The 24,552-nt window shown below is 35.2% G+C and overlaps 2 protein-coding genes and 1 long non-coding RNA gene across 15 annotated transcripts; all 3 read left to right on the forward strand.

The window, feature by feature from the left end:
- Window positions 1–2,393: 2,393 nt before the first annotated feature.
- Window positions 2,394–5,832, forward strand: LOC105157862 (uncharacterized). Of its 3 annotated transcripts, XM_011074477.3 has the most exons (5): window positions 2,394–2,581; window positions 3,607–3,907; window positions 4,681–4,860; window positions 5,004–5,087; window positions 5,187–5,832. In XM_011074477.3, the coding sequence occupies exons 2-5, from the start codon at window positions 3,665–3,667 to the stop codon at window positions 5,616–5,618; spliced, it is 939 nt and encodes a 312-aa protein (XP_011072779.1). In that variant the 5' UTR covers window positions 2,394–2,581; window positions 3,607–3,664; the 3' UTR covers window positions 5,619–5,832. The 3 variants fall into 3 exon arrangements, with proteins under 3 accessions (XP_011072779.1, XP_011072696.1, XP_088733587.1); XM_011074394.3 differs by having other exon boundaries at window positions 2,398–2,581; window positions 5,004–5,832; XM_088877461.1 differs by lacking the exon at window positions 2,394–2,581 and having other exon boundaries at window positions 3,601–3,702; window positions 3,822–3,907; window positions 5,004–5,832.
- Window positions 5,833–11,895: 6,063 nt separating this feature from the next.
- On the forward strand, window positions 11,896–16,013 carry LOC110011576 (uncharacterized). Of its 7 annotated transcripts, none has more exons than XR_002286598.2 (3): window positions 11,936–12,595; window positions 12,723–14,796; window positions 14,934–16,013. It is a non-coding gene; the product is annotated as an uncharacterized LOC110011576 (long non-coding RNA). The 7 variants fall into 7 exon arrangements; XR_002286599.2 differs by having other exon boundaries at window positions 11,939–12,807; window positions 14,597–14,796; XR_016064037.1 differs by having other exon boundaries at window positions 11,941–14,796; window positions 14,934–15,178; window positions 15,531–16,013.
- A 4,082-nt stretch (window positions 16,014–20,095) lies between these two features.
- Window positions 20,096–23,981, forward strand: LOC105157982 (Profilin family protein). Of its 5 annotated transcripts, XM_011074683.3 has the most exons (7): window positions 20,109–20,646; window positions 20,851–20,942; window positions 21,132–21,211; window positions 21,323–21,392; window positions 22,636–22,745; window positions 23,172–23,286; window positions 23,464–23,981. In XM_011074683.3, the coding sequence occupies exons 3-7, from the start codon at window positions 21,148–21,150 to the stop codon at window positions 23,546–23,548; spliced, it is 444 nt and encodes a 147-aa protein (XP_011072985.2). In that variant the 5' UTR covers window positions 20,109–20,646; window positions 20,851–20,942; window positions 21,132–21,147; the 3' UTR covers window positions 23,549–23,981. The 5 variants fall into 5 exon arrangements, with proteins under 5 accessions (XP_088733851.1, XP_020551659.2, XP_011073057.2 ...); XM_088877725.1 differs by lacking the exon at window positions 20,851–20,942 and having other exon boundaries at window positions 20,096–20,646; window positions 21,132–21,198; window positions 21,328–21,392; XM_020696000.2 differs by having other exon boundaries at window positions 20,098–20,942; window positions 21,132–21,198; window positions 21,328–21,392.
- Window positions 23,982–24,552: the final 571 nt, after the last annotated feature.

Raw genomic sequence — 24,552 nt, forward strand, 5'->3', positions numbered from 1 at the left:
AATTCTTAAAATTTGTATCTTATTAAAATTTTGTTATGTATTGATATTTTGACAAAAAAATATCATTACTGTTTCGTCTTTATTTTCATAATGACAACTTTGAATTAAATTTCTGATAAAATTAATTTGATCCTAAAGTGATACGTCAAGCTTGACTAATAGTAAAATTTATTTGAATTTGAATTATAAAAGCCTCACGGAATGAAAGTTCAACGCTGTTTCAAATAGATAAAAAATTTATTTTAAAGTTAAAATATGATTTTCATATTTTTTTTCCTATAGGTTCTTTAATTTTCATTCCTATCACGAATTTAAGCCTATTATTAAATTGATTAGTAATGATCCATTATTTGAATAAAGGCAAAATCATTACATACATTTAAACGATATGCAATTTCTATTCGTTAAAAATTTAAATAGCTATTAATTTATTTTATCGATCGCAACTTCATAAAATATTTTTAATAAATTAATTTAGTAATATATTTTAGTGATATTATTATAAAGAAACATGTATAATTGTTAATTCATTTTAATATGTGTAAGATGCAATGTCAAACCCAATTATTTTGAGAATAAAATAGGTAAGACCCAACGGATATTTTACGGGTGGATCCGAGTAAAATATATAAGCAATAACTATGGATATTTAATGGAATTTCGAGTTTAGGTAGATTGTTGGAACGGGTGATAAAAAGTCTTGATTGACTGTTTGCCATTCATGAATCTTTATCGAATAATATTAAATTGATGAATATAGAGAATTCGTCAAGTTGGTAGCGTGTTTCATTATGCTTACCACTTATATTAAACGGGGTTTTAATGTCACAACGAAATGCCACAAACTGAAAGGTGAAATCCGTGGAGTATGATTGCGCATAGGTTTGGCAGCTTGAAACCAACTCCTGAGAGTCGGTCTGAAACATTTCAAGTCGAGAACCTCGAGACAGGGCATCGAGGGTCTTATAGAGACTTGCACTAAGTACTGCATTTGCGTTTCATCGGCAGGAGATGTAGGTCGTCTATGTAGTTTTAGTGGGTTAGTTGGCAAGGTAGTTGACTGATTGAACTGATTCGCGGGAATTGTCATATGAAAGTTTCTTAAGACTTGGTTGGTATGATTCGGATTCCCGATTTCTATCATACTAGATTAGTTCTCGGACTTAACGAATCATGGCAATCACGTGCATACGAACATTATATCTTGGATATTGTGGGTGGTGGCTGTATCATGAGGCAGGTCATCATAAGCCTTATCCAGTGCAGTCGGAGTATGTAGCGAGCATGGTGGATTCCAAAAGAGGATCTATCCCATGTCAGTATACGACAAAGTTCTCCTATGCGCTCTGAAATGGTTTAGACTTTAAAGTCTTTGGCCAAAGCGATTCATCAATTAGGGATAAGTTTCCTAGATCAGATCGGTAAAGTAAACGTGTTTCGAGTATTAAGCATAGTTGCTTAGTTCTATGCCTAGACTAAAGTTGGGAGACGGTTGCCAGTAGGACCGTACTCGTATGGATTCGGAGCCTAAACGTTCAAGCTACTATTCACTTAGTCTCTAGTGTTATGGACTGTTGTTAGATGGCCATCCATGGTAACATGCTATTTTCGGTTATGAGATAATCAGAAATAATTAATTAAATTAGATTTAATTAATTGTGGGTCATACACGTCCAAGTAACTGAGGATGAACCTAAAGAGTTACATTGCACCACTATAATGGGATGGAATTAATTTGGAATCAGAAGAGTCAGATTAATTGGATTAAATAATTCTTGAAGAGCATAAATAATTCGATTATTTATTTAGACCAATTTATTGGATGGATGAGTTGAAATTTAATTAATTGGATTCATTAGAATTTTAGTTAGCCATTAAAATTAATTGAATTAATTTTATTGAGCTTGGTCCGATTTATAAATTGGATTTATATATAAATTGAAAGAAAGATGATAAAAGGCTTGAATGTTTTAATCGGATTAAAGGATGGTTCAATATTGGGCTTGTAATTAAATTAGATTTAATTAAAGTCCATTAGATGTAGACTTAACTTAATCGGGGATTTAACTGTATGTTGAATCATTTTTTTCGGATTTCTATGCTTCCACCATGCTGCTCGGGCTGATCCACTCCCTTCAGGGGTGATACCCACCCATCGAAAGGTCTAACCATATGAAAAATGTCTAATCAATATCCCTAGATTATTATGAAGAAATATTTGCTAGTCCGCCATAATCTTAAAAAATTCTTTATAATTTTTTAAATAATAAATATTTATAATTATAGTAAATATCACCGATCTGGTTTTAATTTATCTACAAAATTAAGGATGAGTTTGATACAAGAAAGAAAAAGGACGATAACAAAGCAACAGGGTTGGTTCAGGTTGATACGTTTGCATCCAAACGTGTCGCTGTCTTTCAACCCCCACGCGTCGCCACTTCTCTGCTGCCCCACGATTCTTCACTTCTTTCTTCCTTCTCTCTTTTTCTGTATCTATATTACAAGCTTGCTAAAACATTACAAACCACGAACTCCAATCGCCACTTCCTTCGGTAATTCACAAGTATCTCCTGCAGAGGTGAGTCGGGATTCGGGGAGTCCATTTATGTAGCTTTGTGTGATTTTACCTGTGCAATTTATGACTGCTGATGATTAATATTTCTTGATTGATTTATGTTTGTTGTTCGGCGAAATTGATGATGCATGTTTGTTGATTCTTGGGTTTCTTGTTGTCGGACTGTTGAAGATGACTGTATAGGGCGTGTGCTTTCGAATTTCAATTTCTTGGTTGGCATGCAAGAATGTGAAAGATTGAGGTTTTGGAACAAAGGTTGTTCATTTTGAGTACCTGGATATGATATGATATGATGCAAGTACAGAAAAACATCATTATTTTTATGACTATATAGGCAATGTTCGATTTTATTTATGGGGAAACTTTTTTATTTCCATGAATGATACCAAACATCTTACCCAAATCAGGTCCATCAAACCAAACTATTCATAGAGAAGTGTGGTACACTTATCATATATTGATCATTTTTCTAAACTATACGCCGACTACATAGCGAGTGCGTTACACTTGCCATGTAAGTGCCTCCGGTTCAATCAGACCCAGTCTAGGTTAGAATTTCCCTCAAATATACAGCAAGTCTTGGGCTTGTTCTCCAAAAATATTTCGAATAATTCCTTACGATAATATATATATTAATCATTGTGTCGACACTAAATATATTTACTATATTTTTTATTAAATGCAACAGACATGTATGAAAGTACTAGTAAGCAAAAAAATTGCTCTGAAAAAGGAAAATGGTGACCCTCTGCCACGGGTGGCAATGAGCTTTTTTTCTTCTAAAAGTTCATTGGCTACGTTGCTATTTCTTTTGGTTCATGGAATTTCTGGTGCATGTTTGTGTTCTCATAGGAGGGTGAAATGCGACTAAAGCTTTGTATTTTTTAAGTGATTATCTTGTAGAGCATTATCGGGATACTTGAATTTTTCAAGTATAGTGATCATGACTCTGAACACTATACAATTATTCTAATTTGTCAAACAGTGCCTTACTTACATCCCATCGTTTGAATTTGGGCTCGATGCAGATGGTTTTCTATAAGTAATGATAATGAAAGTTGTGGAAATTGCATAGTTGTGGCTATCATGGCTCTGTTGTTCGAATTGGTTACTTCAGCAGTCAGGTTGGTGTTGAAGCCTCTCTTGCTAGCTAAGCTATCTTGTCAAATTGGTCTCCGTAGCGTTTCTATTATCGTTGAGAGCTGGGTAGAGCTGCTGAGACTTGCTCTGTGCCTGCATTTAGTTATACTCTGGCGGGTCGTGATGTTGGCTATTGCAATATTATTTCTACCTGTACGAGCGCTTGCTGCATTGTATAGAGAAAGGCTGGTAATTTACTTCTACCTTGTCTTTGTCGAGAGGACTTTGATTTTCTTAGCATAATACTTCTTGTGGTTGTCATCTAATTAGTACATTCCACCGTTGATTTTATAAGTTGTTAAGCACATGTGTGCATGTTTGTATGTATAGAAGTACAGTCTAGATCAAGTATTGGAGTATTTTAGGTTGCTTTGTCAAACACTCTCTAAATGATTTTGCAAGTTCGTCGCATCTCTAGGTGTACTTTTGTTCTGCTCTAAGGCTCTAGTTGGAGTGTCAGGCGATTGAGAAGCAGTGTGAAATGCGTGCATAGAAACAAGAAAGAAAATTAAACAAAAGAACAAACAAGTTTTACGTGGTCGGAGTTAAATGGTCCTTATGTCCGCAGTTACTTTAAGTTTCTCTTATTAGTATATAGTTTTTGTTAACTATCCATCTAAATATCCCCAGGGTCCATGCAAACATTATATAATTACGATTTGTTCCTGATAATAGTGTATGGAAAAAAAATTAATGTTGGGTTCATGATAGCCGGGCCAAAGTGTAACGTTAGCTCAGGTTCCACGCTCCAATATAAAGCATCGTCATTAGAAGAACAAGATTTATAGGGAACACTTTCAAATTTTAACGAGATGTGTGTTTAAGGGGTCATCCATCGTTGAATATTTTTATCTCTTCTTTTGTGGGATCCTACTTTTTCATATTCTTTAGGTAGAAAGAAAGTCGTTTATATGTTTGATGCCATATTCATGATTACTAATTTTAGAACAGCCAATATGTAGCTGGAGATTCAACTGCATAGATTGAGATATGCACTGGAAAATGATCTCTGGGACCGAAAAGAACAAGAAGTGCAACTCTATGTGGCCGTCAAAGAACGTGGAATGATGGAGACAATGCTAATGGAACTTGAAGAAGAGCATGATGAGGCCATCTCAAGAATCAAACTGCTAGACAGCGAGGTGAAGAATTAATCCTCTAAATCCATATAAAAAAAAAGTAGTTTCAATCTTTGCCCGCCCACGATCTAGTTTCTCTAAGGAGAAACAAGCACTTTCACTTATCGTTGTTGTCCATTTATAACTTTTCGTGTCTATCCCTGTAGGTTCAGGATTTAAAAGATGAAATACAACAGTTGAAGGAGGTTCATAGCAGAACACTTTGGAGCTACGAGGGTCGAGGTGATGATGTATGCAATGACTTTAACATTAGAAGCACCGACAATGTCGGTACAATATCCTGGAAACCTGATTGCAATGAAAACATACTTTGCAACGATGAAATGCAGGATGTCTTAAAAGCTGGATCAAAAGTTTACAGGCTCTCCCAGCCGTTTGTTCGTTACACGATCTCAAACGAGAGTGAAACTCTGACACAACAGAGGGTGGTTGCTATATCTCGAAGCCTATTCAGCGGGGCATTATCACTTGTGGTTGGGATCGTCGTGTGGGAAGCACAAGATCCCTGCACGCCTCTGGTAGTAGCTCTTTTTGGTGTAGTTACCATATCGTTGATGAGCGTTGTCCCATTATTGAACCCTGTTGAGAAACCTACGTCCGAGGCTGTTGTGCTACTGAGCTTCAACTGGTTTCTACTTGGGACATTAGCATGTCCGATGCTACCAAGAATAGGCCGTGTCTTAGCTCGCTTGGGTTGGAGTTTTCTGGGACAAACACTTGAGTGGTTTGGACTATGTTCCAGGGTTTACCACTTGGCCTAGAACATTTGTAATATAGAAAGATGGCGGTGGACGTTTCCTCTAACAGACAATTTCGATTTGTCACAGTTCAACAGCAGTTAACTGGTTTTTTTGTGGGAGTAGATGATCTGTAAATTTTCATAATGTAATAACTCTTTTGTTTGGCCCTCCCTTCAGTGGTTTTAATGTATCAGACATTCGAACATCAGTTGAAATGACGACCCTGTCAGTATAACATCAGCATAAGTAAAATTTATAAGAACTTTATAATGATTTCAGGTCCAAATCCCAAGAAAGTGGAGAAAAAACGCCAGCATGCCCACATTAATCACATTGAATATCATAACACAATATAATGTGATATCTCCTTTAATTATTTCTTTCGAAGAATAAAACTGGAAAGTGGGTTTTCATCAGTCAACCCAATGACAGAGGTTTGATTCTGCTGGCTCATTATCAAGATATTGAGATTATGTATTTTGTATCTGTACTGATTCTGACAGGGGTTGAAATTATGTTTGATTCAACAGCATGACTCATCAAATAATAGCGATGCCATGACAACCACACTCCCAACATTTCATGTTATGTCATATTAAAAAATCTCTAATTCTGCCTATATTTGTAGAATCAACTCGATCAATCAACAAATAATTAATTCTTTGATTTTGAATTGATTGGGCAAGATTCGTCTAACGGTCATAGTTTCGTTCAAATAAATACGAATCATGATTTGACTCTTCTATTGGATAGCCGATATTCCTGGATTTCTAATGGTATGCAGATTGCCCTAACTACTATCAACCTTTTTATAAATTGAGGTCATAATGCAATCAACATGGTAGCACAAGTCACTTATATTTTACATACCTTTTCTCTCGGTAAACAACACGAATTTACGCTCCACAAGCCTACTTTAGATTATATTTCAAAATTTTTATCACTTTCACACCAATTATTACACCATTATTCTATGTTATTTTCATATTCTCTCAATTTCCTTCTTGATATTCCGATTGTTACTTATGTCATCTTTTGATTTTCAGGATGTTTTTAAGGTCATTTGACTATTATAATGCTATTAGATTTCAATATGCATCATAATCGATTCACTCAAATAAATAAATTAGAAATATACTAATAGCCGAGACATGCTATTTTTTATATTTTTTTTGGGTTAATTATATTTTATCATCTGAACTATGAGTGTTTTTATACTTTGGCATCTAAACCTTTTTTTGTGTCAATTTACCATCTCAACTTTATGAAATTTTACAGTTTGTCATTTATCATTATTTTTCAATCAAGTTTTTTATCGAAAAAATATTACATGCAGTGCAAATGCGATATATAAGACCTATGTGGTTTGATATTTTTCGCATATATACAACATTTGAAGTTTTTCCAGTAGAAAAATCAAGAAAAAAATTATCGTATATGAAAAAGTGCAAATTTCACAAAGTCAAAATGGTAACTTGACAGGAAAAAAAAAAAAAAAGTTTCAAATGCACAATGTAAAAATGAGATATTAGATTGCAAAATGTATTTTTTCCTTTTTTTTTTTTGTGGAATCCATGAACTTTATTCGATGGTTATAGTCTAGGAAGGAAAAATGGTATTTAGCCCCTGTGATATTATAAATGTGCAAAGTATTTTCTATGAAAAAATTATAAATTTAGCCCCATGTATTTTTTAAAATGCTTTACTCCCTTGTAATTTTTAAAATCAAGCAATTTATCCCCTTAGACAGGGGGATAAATTGCTTGATTTTAAAAAATACAAAGAGAGTAAATGCTATTATTTTTTCATATGAGAGTAATTTGCTCATTTATAAAGAGCGCATAATTATAAATACCTTTTCGTTGTTCAAAAATTTACAAATACCCTCTGATTTAACATCCATCTAACCACGAGCCCATTCCATTTGGTTTCCATCTAATTTTTATAGTGAACTGACCAAAATATCCTTTTGAATTATAAATTATAATTTTATATATTTTTTATAATTTTTTAAAATATTTTTATGAACTAATAATTATTTATTTTACCCCCCTTAAAAAAATTTATATTTTTTAAAAAAATTTTATTTTTTTAAAAAAAATCAACAAGTATAAAATAATAATGTCCATTTCACCGTTTAGGGCTACATAATTATTTTCTATTTAAAAAAAATATTTATACTTTTTTAAATAACAAAAAAATATTCATAATTATGTCAAATTTCAATAAAATTAGTTATAATTTACCCTTAATTATATGAATTTAAAATTTAAATACACAAATAGAATACGCCAACAACACCGACGTATAACAAATAATCAGATGTCCCCTTGAGAGATAGGTACATCAACTAAAAGTAGACAAAAGGTTGGGCAGTTGTGCATTTCAATGCCTTTTGATAGGATAGGAAGAGACTTTGCATTCATATATATTAGTCATCGTTGCATGCAGTTCCTGAACATAAGCTTTAAATTTAAATAAGCATAAAAAAAATTAATTGAAATAAAATAAAATTGTGCATTTTTAATTTGAGTGTCGCATGATTTGCACATTTGTAAATCATTCAATTCAAATTGATTTATTCAACTAATATATCATGACTTTTAATATCGTATAATCATTGGATATAAGATTAATTAATAACCCATAATATTTAAAAAAAAAGAAAAAACTACATGTACAAATTGTTCAATATAAAACATAAATAGACGTGTAAATATTTCAACTACTAGTACAAGAAAAATGATAAATCACAGGCAAATAAATTAATATAGAAATTCAAAATTTTGATCGTGGTTAATTAATATTTATCATGGTCTTAACTATGACCAAAATATTTATCACGATTCTCGACTATGACCAAAGTATTTGCAATGGTTTTTTACCACATGACTAATAATTTTACGTTGCTTATTAAAACAACAACTAATGGGCACTGAAAAATTCGCTGCAGCTTTTTACTTTGATCATGGTAATTAGTCCTGACAAAGTGTCGTATCTATTTTAATATTTTTGTAAATATATAATTCATAATCAATTTGATTTCTACTTAAGCTAGAAGTGTGGTAATGGCTTTGATAAAGTAATAAATTAGGTTAGATGTTAATGTGTGAGAATAAAAGCAATAATTATTAGATAGAATAATGTGTGTTGATGTTGATGGAAGTGATTTACCTACCAAATCCAATCAAACTATCAATATCATGCCATAAATAATTCACCACACACTAAAAGCTGCTTTTCTTTTTTTTGTTTTTTTCTCAGAATTATTGTCAACATTAGTGAGAATGAATGACTGAGTGTACTCGTCTACAGATCTATGAGTGTTCGATAAGTTTGATGTATCATAAAAAAAAATGAATGAAAATCTAGTGAATATTAATGAATTGGACTATAATTGTTAGGGAATTATTAAAATTAGAGGATATTGGTGATTTTTCAAATAGCAGAGGGATATTTATAATTATACTAAATTTTAGAAGAACTCGTTGTAATTACCTTTCAATTAGTTTTGTTCCCTTTTCTATCATAAGTTTTGTTTAATTTCAATTTACTTTTGGTGATGGTGACGGGGTTGAAAAGGGCTAAAGCCCTCAAAGAATTATTTTGCCTTTCAGAAAACAAAAAATAATAGAACACGATAAGGATTCGTGTCAATTTTATTGAGTCGGGGCTTAGACAACCCAAACAACCTAATAACTCGAAATAACAACCGTTGATGTCTTTACTATTCGTGCGCTCTTCAACCTTGTTAATTACCTTACGTCAACGTTGGCTACTTATGCATTACAGGGTTTTAAATGGGGACCGCTCCAAATAAATTGTGTCGCAAGTCAACTCATATTCCAGAATTGAGGAGTTATCATGGATCCCAACTCGTGCATTTGACAACCTGACGTGGATAGGCTCCATGTCAACTAGAATCACCATATCACCAACAGCCTCAACTCGGATCAAATAGTTTTAAAAAAATATTAAAAAAAAAAGGGTTCTCTCACGGATGCATGAAATGAAAAAAAAAAAAATATTTTGATTAACACATTTGCATTTTTATGTTATAGAAGTGTTGAATCATATCATTCAATACATCAAATTATATTTACACCCCTTTATATTTATACAAACCATCCATATTTTTTGTGTAATTATAGAAACCATCCATGAAAAAAAAATAGGGGTAATTTGCATAATAACGTTGATGTTTCTAAAAGGTATAATATCCAGGTTTGTGTAAATGATATTGAAGTTTTTAGCTGAAAGTACGTGTAATCTTTTTTAAGAAAAAAATATGGGTGATTTGTATAAATAGAATATAAATTAGGGGCATAGATGTAATAATGCTTAAATAGAAAGCAAACATGTGTTTGTCAAACTACTTCTCATTCTAATATCATCACTATTTTAAGCAAAAGAATGTTGCAGAATTCCAAGAGGAGAATGAAAGCACAAAACTGAGAGATTCCTTTCCTGATGAACAGAACCACTCAATTTTGGAAAAGGTGTCTAAGCCACAAAAATAACAAGTAATCCAATATTCTCTTTTTAGCAACTCTACACCACTAAATAGGATTTTTATTCCCAATATAGAAAGGACAAGAATACCCCCCATAAGTCAGTTAAAAAATTAGTTAAATCGCCACAAAATTTATATATTTTTTTATTCAGATAATTAGCGTTACTCGACACACTCGCTGCATGTGTAAAATTATTTAAAATTAATAAAGAATTAAATTTTTTAATTGATGGGTTATTTACCGTCACTGATTGGTGGCTTCAGAACATAAAATGTATCAAAAATTAAGATGCGTGTAAGTTTCAAGGGTATTTTAATAAATTCATTAAATATTGAAATTATTATTATAATCAAATATTATTGAAGGGAACAAATAAGTTAAAGAGTGAATTTAATTATTTAAAAGTTGGTACGACAATAGAGTTTTTTTTTTCTTTTTTATAATAATAAAAATAAGGGATAATTACACTCCCCTCTCTTGAGGTTTAGTGTAATTACACTTACATCCAATATAGTTTAAAAAATTACATTTAGCACCCATGAGGTTTGCTTCTATTTAACAAATTAATCTTTTCGTTAGTCAAAATTCACTAAATTTGCTGATGTTAGCAAAAAACTGAATGAAAATTGATATATACCACTATTTGACTTATTATTGATTTTATTGTAGGTCAAATAATTTTTTTTTCGAACTAAGCTATCCTTATAACGGTGAAGATATACCTCCTCATATGCATTAATGCGTGAAGACGTATGAGGGTAATTTAGTCATAAAAAAAATTATTTGACCTGAAATAAGTCACTAATAAGTTGATTAGGAGTAAATATAGTTTTTTTATTTATTTATTATTAATCTCAGCAAAATTCGATGAACTTTTTTATGACTAACGGAGGGACTAATTTGCTAGACGGAAGCAAACCTCAAGGGTATTAAATATAATTTATCAAACTACATGAAATCTACCTGTAATTATATAAAATCTTATGGAATGAGAATGTAATAATCCCTAAAAATAAGTATTTGATCAATGATTCGAACGAGGGTCTTTAATCAAGAAGAGGTTTTAATGGTGTAGATTTCTGCCACATAAAAGCAACCATAAATTGCCCTTAAACCCTTCACGTTTTCAGGTAGCGCATACTATTTTGTATCTATTTCTCTTATTTTAACTTTATTTTATTTAAGTATCTAAAGATTATACTATGGGATAACCAATTAATGAAAACATGACTCATATTTTTTGATGTGCCAAAGATAAAATACTATTTTTAATATAATAATTGTTAGGAATGACAAATGACACGAGTGTGTTAGAATTGACCTGAATCATTTTAAAACACATAAACTCGAGCCTAAATTACTGATTACGGGAATGAAGTTTTTAATTGTATAGACACTATCATATCTGAGGCAAGTCTCGGGTTCTTGTCACTAACCCTCCCCAAAAATAAGGATATGTAAATTTATAAAATAATCGTTTTTTTAATATAATGATTATTTATTAAAAAATTAAAATAATAATCTTAATTTTTTTAAAAAAATTAAAATAATAATCTTAATTTTTTTAAAAAAATTGGAAGAGAAAAGGGGCAGGGAGGAATAAGTCTGTGTATCCTCAGACCACGCGCACGTGCTCCCACTGTAGCTCCACGCAGCAACAACCCAGGGGCGCTCCGGTAATTAATTCCAAAGTCAGGACCAAATCTCAACCCTACGGCCTTTATCTCCGCTCCCTATTTCGGTAGCATTTGCACCGGCCACCTGGGTAGCAGACACGTGGCAAGATCTCCTGCGTAGGTTCTAGCTATAAAACAACCTCCCCCGACCCCCTACCCTATAGCACGCAGACGCTCGTTACACGCTCACACCTATACGGAGGAGTTGTAGACTTCCTCCTCTCTCAGATCTATTAACTTATATTTTCCATATATGTATATTAGTTTGTGGAGATTTGTATCTGTTGCGGCGGGTTCTGATTCGCTTGGTGCAGGTCGGGAACTTTCTCCGCCGCCGGCGTGGTCTGCACGTTGGATTAATGAAAGTATGCTCCGAAGCAGTAAGACTGCTTACGAGTATACGTAGTACGATGCGGTTGAAAAATTTGATATCGTTCTTTCTGGTGAAAGATCAGGTTCCCGCCTTGCATCAACTGAATCGGAGACCGCGGTGAATGCGATAAGTACGGCGCTGTATTGTGTCGGACTCAGATGGATCCAATATTGAGTTAGCTGTGGTGTAAATTTGCGTTTTGTTTGATATTGTTCGATGGAGTGTCACCTGGATCTGAGTTATTTTTTTTTTCTTAAGCGCGTAATCTGATTGACAGATCTTGTTTTCTTTTTTCAGTGGAAGAGGCTTGATTATTCAGTTGTTGTTGCATCACATGGAACAGTTTCCTTTTCTGAAACAATCGGTGGGTTTTTTTAGATTCTCCTATAGGTAAACAAGGACTATTGCCAGTGTCGGAAAGAGAAATCGGCGTAGGTTCGGATTCAACTTTAATATGCGGGTTAATTTTCGATGGAAGTTACTTTTATTTACCTATGGTGCTGTAATCGTGTTTACCTTCGTGAAAGATCCGAGATTGTTATTTCTTTTGATGTGCTTTTAGGCAGGTTCTAGATGTCGTAGCGAGTAACAGAGTTATTGGGAGAACTTGATGCTGAGTTGTAACTTGTGGCTTCAAGAATTTGGAGGTGCTTTGTTTTTTTCTTTTTCCCCCTCTTTCCCCGCTTTAGCTCTTTCGTGAATTATCTTTTTATGTTATGCGTCTTCCTGTCCACTTAAAATTCACCTTGGTAATTGATTTTTCCACTTATAATATGAGTTGAAGATCTTGCTCTCTCTGAATTGATTTGTCGAATCTTGGTTTTTGAATATATTGTTTTGCCTCTTATTTTTGTTAGTTAGAGAGAGAATGATTCAGATAAGCCTGATTTCTGATCATTGCATCATTTTCTGCATCCAGTATCCACCAATGCACATGATTCAAATGGAAACTGGTTTGAGATATGAGCTTGGTTTCTTCAATAAAATGCCTGTCATTGCCTACAGCATCTTGTCATTTGTGTTTCATTGGATTAGTTTTGGTTTGTTTTTTATATGTTTAAATGCCATGTGAATTTATAGAAATTTGTATCCTTCTTCATGAGTGAGGTTTTGGATTGTTGTTAGATGAGGTATTTTTGTTTGTCTGCTTGTGGTCTGAGGGGATAAGTCAGCATGATCTACAGAGAATCCTGTGTTTTCCATTGTTCATTTATGCTATACAATTGTAGGTATACATGTGGGAACATTCTGAGTTTTGATGCTCTGTCCACTCGGTACTTGTCTTATAGAATGAAGACAAGTTTTCAGGTGGCATTTCTGAATAAATTAAAGTTGAAACCTGTAGTATAAGCCTTTTAGTTTAGCATCTTCTTGTTATTGTGTTTGTAGAACTAAATGACTGAGAATCTTACTTTGAGTTCTACTTTAGAAGTTGAATAGAGATTAATTATCATTTTAATGCTCCATCTGAATACATAATCTATTGGTCATTTTTGCAACCTCAAGTAATGGTTAAGGCGTTAAGCATGCTTGTCGATGCATAATAAGCATTTTTCACTTAAAGCCAGAAGAGCTCTACTTAATGGATCATGCAGACTGTCAAAGGCAGAATAAGTAGGACACAAGTCTACTTTCCCTTATGAACTTGCTCCATGTGGTGTATACCGATGCACTCATAAGTTGATATTGATCATATTCATAAAAAAAAGGATTTTGATCATTCTCTTAATGCATAATTTTGGTTGTAGTGTAATGTGGTACTGAACAAGAATGCTACCGGTATAGTATACTCTCTTAGATATGGTATATTCTACAAACCAGTTATCCTTCTTTCAGTTAGATATTTCCTTCATTGTGAGGGGTATTTTCTATTAGTTAGTTTAAACAGATTGCTATAATATAATGACATCTGACAAGCATACATATTTTGTGCAGTGTATTTATATATGCGTGCTTTAGCTGAGTTTTTTTGCATCACTTATCTCCTAGATTTTTCATACTTGGATTGGGCAGATGAAGCCAGTGCATCTGGTTTCAGGTTTTATGTGCTCATATAATATATTATGTCTTGTGTCTCTAAGGCTTAGAGTTCTCTCAATTTTTCTTGTTGTTGTGTGAATAGGTAGTATGCCTGGATGCTTCATTTTGTCTACTTACATCTGTTTTACTGTTTCAGTAGCGAAAGATACATGTAATTCAGTCTGTTCACTGGGATTTAGGCTCATGTGATGAGGGTCATTTGTTGGCATGTGAATTAAACGTCAACCATGTCAAAGTCCTCAGTGACATTTCACATTCCTCGCATTTGTTATTTGTGCAAATTCGATTTGGTGGCAACATTATATTCTTTTAGTTGGTGGAATCTCATTTACGCTCTCCGTCTCTTGATCCCTTCCAAACTTGAAACTTCCTTTCTATCTTCTGCACTGCACACAGGGGACTAATAAATGATTTCATGAAGGTAAGTGGTCCACATTTGGTTTCTGATATAGAAAATTGCTCTACCAAGAACAAGCAAGACAAGTGAAGAGTTTGCTAATTGGTGCGCAATGTACATTGTCGTTTGACTTATATGGAAAGTGATGGTAAAGGAGCATCGCTCGAATCACATGCAATGTGTGGTGTACAACGTCATGGTAAGCATAAATATTCTCCATAAGTTAGATTTGTTATTTAATATATACATCAGTTTGCCTTGGTACACTTGATCTTGATCTTGATGTTTCCTTCATGGTGTATCGACTCACGCAGTTTTTGGTCTCTGGCAATCCAGAATACCCAAGATAACACCAAACAGAAGGCTGGAGGTGCAAGCTGAAGCTGTCTCGACTCATCATGCTTTCTAAAGTTAATTGCATTTTGTCTTGTGAGGGCAACTTCTACTACTGTATAATATACTGTACTGTGAGGGAGTTTGGTAACCAATTCCATTGACAGATTATTGGGGTCCGGGGACTATATGTAAAGAGAAATGAGAATTCTTGTAGCCGGTGGGTGGGAACGTGTAGTGAGTGCAAGGTAGTCTCCTTCTTCCCTTGAGAAGAAACCACCAAAACTCCGCTTCAATTTAAGCCCAAGATAATTGGCTTTGCTGAACTGTGTGCGCATGGACACCTGAATTGATTCAATTACTTTTTGCCAATGAAACTAAAATCATTCTCATAAAAACATAACAATAATAATTACATTGCTAAGTTTAGTAATTTTATGCAAGACTTTACATGGTTTAATAGATTACTTTCAGTTCTTTTGACGTTTATTTTTAGTCAACTAATAAATTCTCATTCATCAAAATTCATGGAATTTGTTAAAAAATAAATAAATGAGAATTTTTTTTATTTTCAATTAATTTATTATTAAATTATTATAGGTTGCATCTCGAGTTGTTTGTCAGGGTTTCAGGTAGAAATGCGACTTTAGGAGGGGACTGTTCGATCGACGCAATTGATCTGGAGCATCCAATCGAGGGCACAATTGAATTGGGGAAAGAATTAGGGATTTCAGCAGCGAGTGATGACGTTTTTGAAGGAATGGGGCAAAATCAAATTAAGGCTGAGATTGGGGATTTCGCACCTGGGTTTAATGTTGGAAAGAAGGTAATAGTTAGACACGCGGAGCGAGAGGATGGGGCGTAGCTGGCTGGACTAAAGTTGCTGCCTGAAGACCTTTTGTTGAGGGAAATTTGCAGACAACTGTGACTGGGAAGAAGAAAGAGGATAACAGTATTTCCTATTTTAGATGTAATTTAGTTTCTATTTTTTTGTCGAATTTCCTTGAAAAACTTTGTAAAAGGGGACGAAGGGTTAAAGGAACAAATTATTGGTAAATGAATTAAGTCTCAATTTTCTCTCAACCTTCTTTCTTCTTCTTCTCTTCCCATCTCCTTCTCCTTTGTTTCTGCAATTTAAGTGTTGAATGCTACATTTGGCCTCAGAGCGAACCAATCCTTAGACCTGCGGGAGTAATGGCCGACGGAACTAGACTAAAAGAGCTGCAAGAATTTCAGAAGAAAACTGAGTCAATAATGATAGATGGAAAAACAAGAAGGCAAGCAAGTGAAGAACAATTACACAAAAGGTTAGATTAGATAAATGAGACACAAGAAGGATTACAAGCTGCAGTGATGCAACAATAGCTTAAGAGTATTGCTAAATAACTACAGCATTACAATAGGAACAAGTCCATACTTGATGAAGGACTTACTGCTTCTGTGGAGAGGAGCTCTTCTTCAAGAGTCACTGCCCTTCACTCTCCTGGTAAGGAAAAAATCCTACTCAAACCAGCCCAACAAGTTACAATGCTATCCATAAAATAGAGTTTTCTCTCTTCAATAGAGAAGAAGCAAGGATCTGGGTGAGAAGACGTGATAGATATTTTCAAATGATACACCATTCCAAAGGATCCAAAAGTACCATTAGCCCGTAACTATATGCAAGGTGAAGCTAAGCTTTGGTACCGAGGGCATGTGGAAAAAGGGGGGGTACCTTCTTGGATAGATTTAACCTTAGCAGTGTTGGAAAGGTTTGAAGATCTAGACTATGAGAGAGTGGTATCTGAATTTAATATGTTGATATAGAAAACCACTATGAATGCATATTTAGAGAAGTTTGAAGAATTGGAGGCTCACATGCTCATATTCAACAAAAATCTGGATGAAGTCTTTTTCATGATGAAGTTTATAAGTGGTTTAAAGGATGGGATTAAGGGGTATGTTGCTACCATGAGACCCACAACCTTGAATCAAGCCGTTGTTCTGGCAAGAAAACAAGAAACCATGGTTGATGCAATACTTAAGAAACATACAGAACAAGGCTACGTACAAACCCCCAAACAAAAATTCTTCCTACAGACTTGCATTTAAGCCTTCCTTCAAGAATAGAGAGGAGAATTCCCAATCTAGAAGATTTCTAACCGAAGCTAAAGTGAGAGTTAGCAAGGAGAAGAACCTCTGCTACTAGTGTGATGAACTTTATACTCCTGGACACAGATGTATTATTAGACATGTTTACATGCTAATGAGTGAAGAGAAACCAAGGAGTATGAGGAATAGAGCAGGGAGAGGGGTCAGTTGAAGAAGAGGATGCAACTGTCTCTTTTCATGCAATATTGGAAGTATCAGTAGCAAAATTGAGGGTTAATGGGAAAGTTAATGGCAAGGATATCCACATTCTCATTGACAGTGGCAACACCTGCTGTTTGTAGATGAAAAGGTTGTACAAGTCTTAGGGTGTAATGTGGAACAGACTACACAAATGGTGGTGAGAGTGGCTAATGGAGGGAAGGTAGAGTAAGCTCTATTGCTTTGTTTTCTGCTGGGAGGTGGTTATCAGTTTACACATCCAGCTAGGGTCCTTAAGCTTGGGGGATATGACTTTGTGCTAGGTTGTGATTGGCTAAGTGCCAACAATCCCATAGAATTAGATTTTCATTAGTTGTAGGAGTAACCATTAATCCGTCAGGGAAAAGGATGGTTCTAACAGCCTTGAATGATAGAGGGGACTTGAAAACTCTCTTAGTCCAATCCTTAAGCAGGCTGCTGAGGAGAGGAACATGTGGCATTAACGGTCTCATCCATACAATGGTCAATGAAGCTCATCCAGGACATGACGATCCAAGGTTACTGGAGCTGCTTCACCAATTTAAGGATATCTTTCAAGAGCCCAATACTTTACCCCCTGAGAGGGTAATTAAACACAGTATTGAACTCATACCTGACTCAATTCCCAAGAAACAACAACTAAGTATGCCTATGGGCAAAAAACAGAAATAGAGAACATTGTTAAGGAAATATTGGCAAGTGGGATAATCAGAAGCAGTCAGAGTTCATTTGCCTCTCCTGTTCTGTTGGTGAAGAAGAAGGATGGAGGTTGGAGGCTATGTGTGGATTACAGTTACTTGAACAAGTTAACTATCAAGCATAATTTTCCCATTTCTATGATGATGTACTGTTAGATGAATTACATGGTGCTGAGTATTTTTCAAAGATAGATTTGATATCAGGGTATTTTCAAATAAGAATAAAAAAGGAAGACATCCCTAGGATTAGCTTTATAATACATAGTGGGCATTATGAATTCCTAGTAATGCCCTTTGGGTTATGCAATGCATTGTCCTCATTTCAGGCATTGATGAAAAGTCTTTGAACTTTATCTCAGAAAGTTTGTACATGTTCATTTGCCAAGCTACAGGTGGAATATCTTGGTCATATAATTTCTATTAGAGAAGTAGCAACTGATACTTAAAAGATAGAGTATATGAGGAACTGAACAAGATTTTGCTTCTAGCAAAGCTTTGAGAGGGTTTTTGGGACTTATTGGATATTGTAGAAAATTGATCAAGGGGTATGCAACCATTAGTAAATCCCTGACTTCTCTGCTTAAGAAAGATGCTTTCCTATGGAACCCTGAAGCTGAGTCAGCCCTCAAGCAACTGAAGGAAGTTATGACAAATGCACCCATACTAGCACTGCCAAACTTTTCTCAACCTTTGGTAGTTGAGACAGATGCTTGTGGGACAGGAATGGGAGTTGTGTTGATGCAAGGAGAAAGACCAATTGCTTACCTAAGTAAAGCTCTAGCCCCCAAAAATTTGGGACTGTCGACCTATGGAAAAGAGTTTCTGGCTCTGCTCTTGGCAGTCACCAAGTGGAAACATTATCTGCAGGGAAATCATTTCATCATAAGGATTGACCAAAAGAGTTTGAAGCATATATTAGATCAGAGGATTGGAACTATGTTGCAACCAAAGTGGGTTACCAAATTATTAGGTCTCAGCTACGAGGTTCAATACAAGAAGGGGAATGACAACTGAGCTGCAAATGCATTATCTAGAATGGAGCATGAAAACATAAAGCCTCAAGTTTATGCTATCACTACACAGGTACCCTTATGGATGCAAGAAATACAAGCTAGCTTTGAAGGCAACACCTTGTCTCAAACAATTATGCAAGCAAAGACAGTAGACAAGCAATCATATCCTGACTATAACTATGAGTTAGGTGTGTTGAGAAGGGGATGCAGGATATGTGTTGGGAATCATGGGGGAGCCAGGGAGAAAATCATAAAATCCTTGCATGATTCAACCCTTAGGGGACAGGAATCAATGGAACTTATCAGAGGATCAAACCTCTATTTTATTAGCCTACAATGAAGGAGGATGTACATACTTGGGTGAAGAAGTGTGAAGTGTGTCAAAGGTCTAAGCATGAGCACAATGCTACCCTGGGTTACTGCAACCTCTACCTATACCTGATCAAGCTTGATCCTGCATTTCCATGGATTTCATTGAGGGATTGTCTAGTTCAGAAGGTAAGGACTCAATCTTAGTAGTGATGGATAGATTAACCAAGGAATCACATGTTTTGGCTCTCAAACATCCTTACACTGCTACATCTGTTGCTAAGATCTTCTTTGACAACATCTACAAGTTGCATGGCTTGCTTGTGATCATAGTAACTGATAGAGATTATATATTCACTAGCAAGTTCTGGAAAGAGTTATTCACCTTGTCTAGAGTATCTTTAGACATGTCATCCGCCTATCATCCCAAGAGTGATGGTCAAACTGAAAGAGATAACCAGTGCCTAGAGAACTATTTAAGGTGTATGTATCATCAAAAACGGCTCAATAGCTGACCTTAACTGAATTCTGGTTCAACACAAATTTTCATATGGGCCCTACTTGCAAAATATGAAATTGTATGAAGACAAGAAGAGGTCTGAAAGAGAGTTTGAGGTTGGGGATGAAGTATTTCTCAACTTGCAACCTTACAGGCAGACAACAGTTGCACTTAGAAAAAAACTGAAGTTATCTTCTAAATATTTTGGGCCCTATAAGGTGATTAAAATAGTAGGGAATGTGGCCTACAAGCTGAAACTGCCCCTTGGAAGCAAAATACACCTATTTTCCATGTATCATTGCTAAAGAAAAAGATTGGAGCTAAATATTTCTCATCTGTTAACTTAGCAGAGTTTTAGGATGAAGTCATCAAGGTACCCTGTAGCTATCTTGGCAAGAAGGTTGATACCTAGAAAATAGGCGTCCCACAGGTGTTGATACGATGATCTTATAGCTCCCAGATCAAACAACCTAGGAGCATTATCACGACGTTGCTTTTAAATTTTCTGATTTTGATCCTTGGGGACAAGGCTCAAAAAAAAGGAAGGAGGAATGTTACAATTTAAGTAGAAACGCGACCTCAGGAAGGGACCGTTCGATCGATACAGTTGTTTTGGAGCGTCCAATCAAGGGCACAATTGAATTGGGAAATGAATCAGGGATTTCAGCAGCCAGCGACGTCGTTTTCTAAGGAAAGGGGCAAAATCAAATTAGGGTTGAGATTGGGGATCTCGCACCTGGTTTAATGCTGGAAAGAAGTGAAGACAGCAATATCTCCTATATTAGGTGTACTTTGGTTTCTACTTTTTGGTCGAATTTCCTTGAAAAACTTTGTAAAAGGGAACGAAGGGAAAAAGGAACATATTATCGGTAAATGAATTAAGTCCAATTTTCTCTCAACCTTCTTTCTTCTTCTTCTCTTCCCATCTCCTTCTCCTCTGTTTCTGCAATTTAAGTTTTGAATGCTACATTGTTCAATTTGGTCAGTTTGATTGTTTTACTGGAGATTAGTTCTTATAGTGCTTCTGGGAGTTCTTTTTTGCTCACCCAAAATACTCAAACCCGTAAATTCAGCTCCCACTTGTTTCAAGAAGCTTGTTGTAGGGCCGTCGCCAAATCTCTACCCGTAGGCAAATAGAAATGCTACAGCGGACTTTCGGAAAAAGGTATTGATTCTACAAGAATTGATCATATAGGCGTTCGATTTGGGAAGATATGGTTTTTGTTCGATGGTTAAGGGGAGAGAAGAGATTGGTTTGTTGCATGTTAACTGTTTGATAAAATGACTATGATGCTGTTGATTTTTGTGGTTTCTGAAGAGAAGGGAAAATGATGTTATGTGTTGGTGGTTTCAGTCGCTGAAGAGGTGCGATGGACTGGAGTGTTGTGCGAAGACTTTGGGAAAAGTGGGCACCAAGCGCTGTAGGTTCCTCAGGTTATCCTGCATTTACCATTTTTCTCTGGAAGTATGCATTTTTTTTCTTTTAAGTTAATTTTTTCATGCTGCCATAATGAACTAATAATATACGGTTACACAAATTTCCAGGGCAGCCTTTGAAGGCAGCTCTGTTGATTAACTATGATCCGACTGGACCATCTCGCCTTGTATCAACAATGTAAGTGAGCATACAATTTCTTTTCTTTTTTGTTTTGGGCGATAAGTATATATATAGAGTTACATTTCTGTGTTTATGTGCATGCTTCTGACTGTGCGTGTTCTTGTATGTTCACTGTGTGACCATTGGTTTAGATTGGAATGTATTTTATCCTAGGATCATTTTAGCACCCACTTTAAAGGTAAGAGACTATGATCCAATTAGTCAAAACAATGATCTAGTAGATTGTCTCCTTAATGAGCATGATGCAATTGTATTCCATCTCAACTGGGTGTCACGTGGCTGCTTCATCAGCTCTGATAGATTGACTAATCAGTTTCTGGTAGTCCCCTCCTGTGAGTCTATGAACATTTTCCTTGATGTCCATGCTGGCGTTTTTATTGGTTAAATGCAACTTGATAATTGAAATAAGTTGATTGCTGGATGTCGCTGGGACGGACTTCATTGGCAATATGTCTGCACTAGTTCAAGTCCAGTTGGGAAAGCCCATTTTTTTATGAAATTTCGGAGAAGACAGAAAGTTCTTGTTTCCGGGCAGGAAGAAGCATGACAAGGATTCTGATTCTGTTGTTAAACTATTTTTTTCAAAACAGCTTTCTAGAAGGGCCCAGTTGACCGTCAAAGGGAGGAATTCATACCCACCTTTCCGTTGTCAATGAATTCTGTGATTGAATATCCGAGTGAATGAGCTAGAAAAGAAATCTAACCGTACTTGCAGGACCAGTTAAAATTCAAAATGTATAAGTTTCAAGATTGTAATACAAAATCTGAGCCTTATATTGATAGAATATTGGTGAATCTTAGAGAGGGTGCAGGGCTATAATGAAATGACAACAAAAATTCTCTGACTGCTATGGGGTTTTGGATTTAGTGGGAATGAATTAAATTTTCATGTTTGGTGATAGTACACTAGGACTTGCAGTTCTCTTAGTAATGTACTACAGCATGGAAATCCTTGATTCTTTTTATTTCTCTAAAGTCAAACCAGTGATAGTATGCTTACAGTTGATTTAGGATGAGCAAGTTGAGAGATTGGTATATGGCTTGCACTTAATGCCAGTGCATAGTAGCCACCTCATTGCCGTGCAAATACTCGTCTTCATTTATTTTATTTGGTTTTGGAATATCGAATACTGGTTTACATAGTTGATGTGATTGCCTACCACACGATATCTTTGTGTCACTATAGTCTTCTGCTGCTGCTGAGAGTACATGTTCTGAAGCCTTCTTTATTTGCATGTAGTGCAGAGCAAGAGAGCATAAAAGCAGATCCAATTGAAATAAGTGAATTTGTCAGCTTTGTTAAGAGAAACAAACTCCAGATGGAGACCTTCTTTATCGGGCCGAACGAATGTGAGTTATATTACTTCCATGAATGAGAGTATGCTGTTGGATGATTTGTTGTCGCACCATCAACTCTTTTTAGTGAAGAATGATCTTCTGTTAAAAAATGATACTGTTTTTTTTTATCTCGAGCGCTTCACCGCACTCTAGAACTTTGCCTTGAGCCTTTTTCTTCCACTTGGACATCATGTGGCTATTGCCTATTAGTCCTAGACACTTGATATAATCAAATTTCTGAAGCAAGCAATGTAATTGAGAAAATCTCTGGGGACATCCCACAGGAATAATACTTCTGTTGGTCAAACTGGAAATGCTTATGGTTTCTTGGAAGAAAGATTAACGGCGATATCACCAAGATTTCTAATTGTAGTTGCAGTACTCAAACATGTCAGTTGCATGCTAACTCTAAGGCCGTGCTTTATTCTTTCTTAACAGATCTCGTCTCCTCAATTCATGAGAGTTGGTTTTGCGCAAGGTGCCTGAACACTTCAATGCAGGCTGGTGAAGGTGCTATTGTGATACAGACATCGGCATTCCTCTTGGTTGGGCTGTAAGCATCCTGATTCTTAGCAAACGAAACATTAGAAAGTGCCCACCAACCTTTGATGCATTTATAACATTATCAGTTGTTTTGCCCCCCCCCCCCCCCCCAAAAAAAAAAAAAAAGAAAAAAAAGGAAAGAAACCAAACAAGAATCTCGTGGCATGCATTGATTTTTCTTTTGCAGATATGAGGGCTCAATTGGATCAGCATCTCGTGCAATGGTGGCTCTTGATCAATTTGCAGCACAGTTAGGTCGAAGAAACTTCTGATTTTGTTGGATCGAGGTTTCTTGGACGATACAGTTAATGAGATCCAAGCGAGATAGATCTATTGTCCTAGAACAAAGCACTTCGTAGAAAAGAATTGGCTGTTGAGCTGTTAGCTCATCTGCGCGTTTCATGAAAACAAATAACAGGAGCTAATGGCGTTCTTTGTGGCTATTCGCGCAATTGTTTTCTCCCTATCTCAGAAGCAGTGCGCAACGTCTTCTCAGGATCATGGTCTCGGTATCAGAAACTTGGGACTGTATGATCTGATCGCCATTCCTTGGATCATTTTCCTTGTTTTCTCGGTCAACTATGCCCCCCTCATCACTTATTGAGACTCGTTACTCTCTTTTTTTGGTCGACTTAGTTTGAATCAAGATAATTTACAAAATCATTTAGAATACATGACAAAAACATTAAGATGGAAGCTTAGAAACTCGAGAATTCATAGTTAGGACTTAGGAGCTAAAAGCATTCAACAATCAGAGAGACCATAATTCATTTTTTTAAAGTTTTAAAATTAATTTTACGGATAATTATGTTGAAAATTTTTGAGATTTCGTGTAATTACACGTAATCTTTTGTTGATTGGAAAATTATCCTGATGTTTATTTTTATTTAACAAATAGATCCTTCTATTATGTATAATTTACTGAATTTGTTGATGTTAACAAAAATTTAAATAAAAATTTATATTACCCGGATTGATTTATTAATGATTTATAGTAAGGTAAATAGATATTTTTGACCAAACTACCTTTATAAGGATAATAATATACATCGTCACATGCATTAGCGTGTGAAAATGTTTGAGGAAACTTTGGATAGAAATTGTTTTTGTAATGTGTAAGTAATTAGTCAACTTAGAGTAAATATAGATTTTCATTTAATTTTTTTCTAATTTATTGAATTAGTCAACTTAGAGGCAAATTCGTTGAATTTTCACTTACGGGTAAGACTTGTTAAATAGAAACAAACTCACGAGTACCAAATGTAATTCTACAGAT

The sequence above is a fragment of the Sesamum indicum genome, linkage group LG1 (genome assembly GCF_026168435.1).
Source record: "Sesamum indicum cultivar Baizhima isolate 11 linkage group LG1, ASM2616843v1, whole genome shotgun sequence".
NCBI classification, from domain to species: Eukaryota; Viridiplantae; Streptophyta; class Magnoliopsida; order Lamiales; family Pedaliaceae; genus Sesamum; species Sesamum indicum.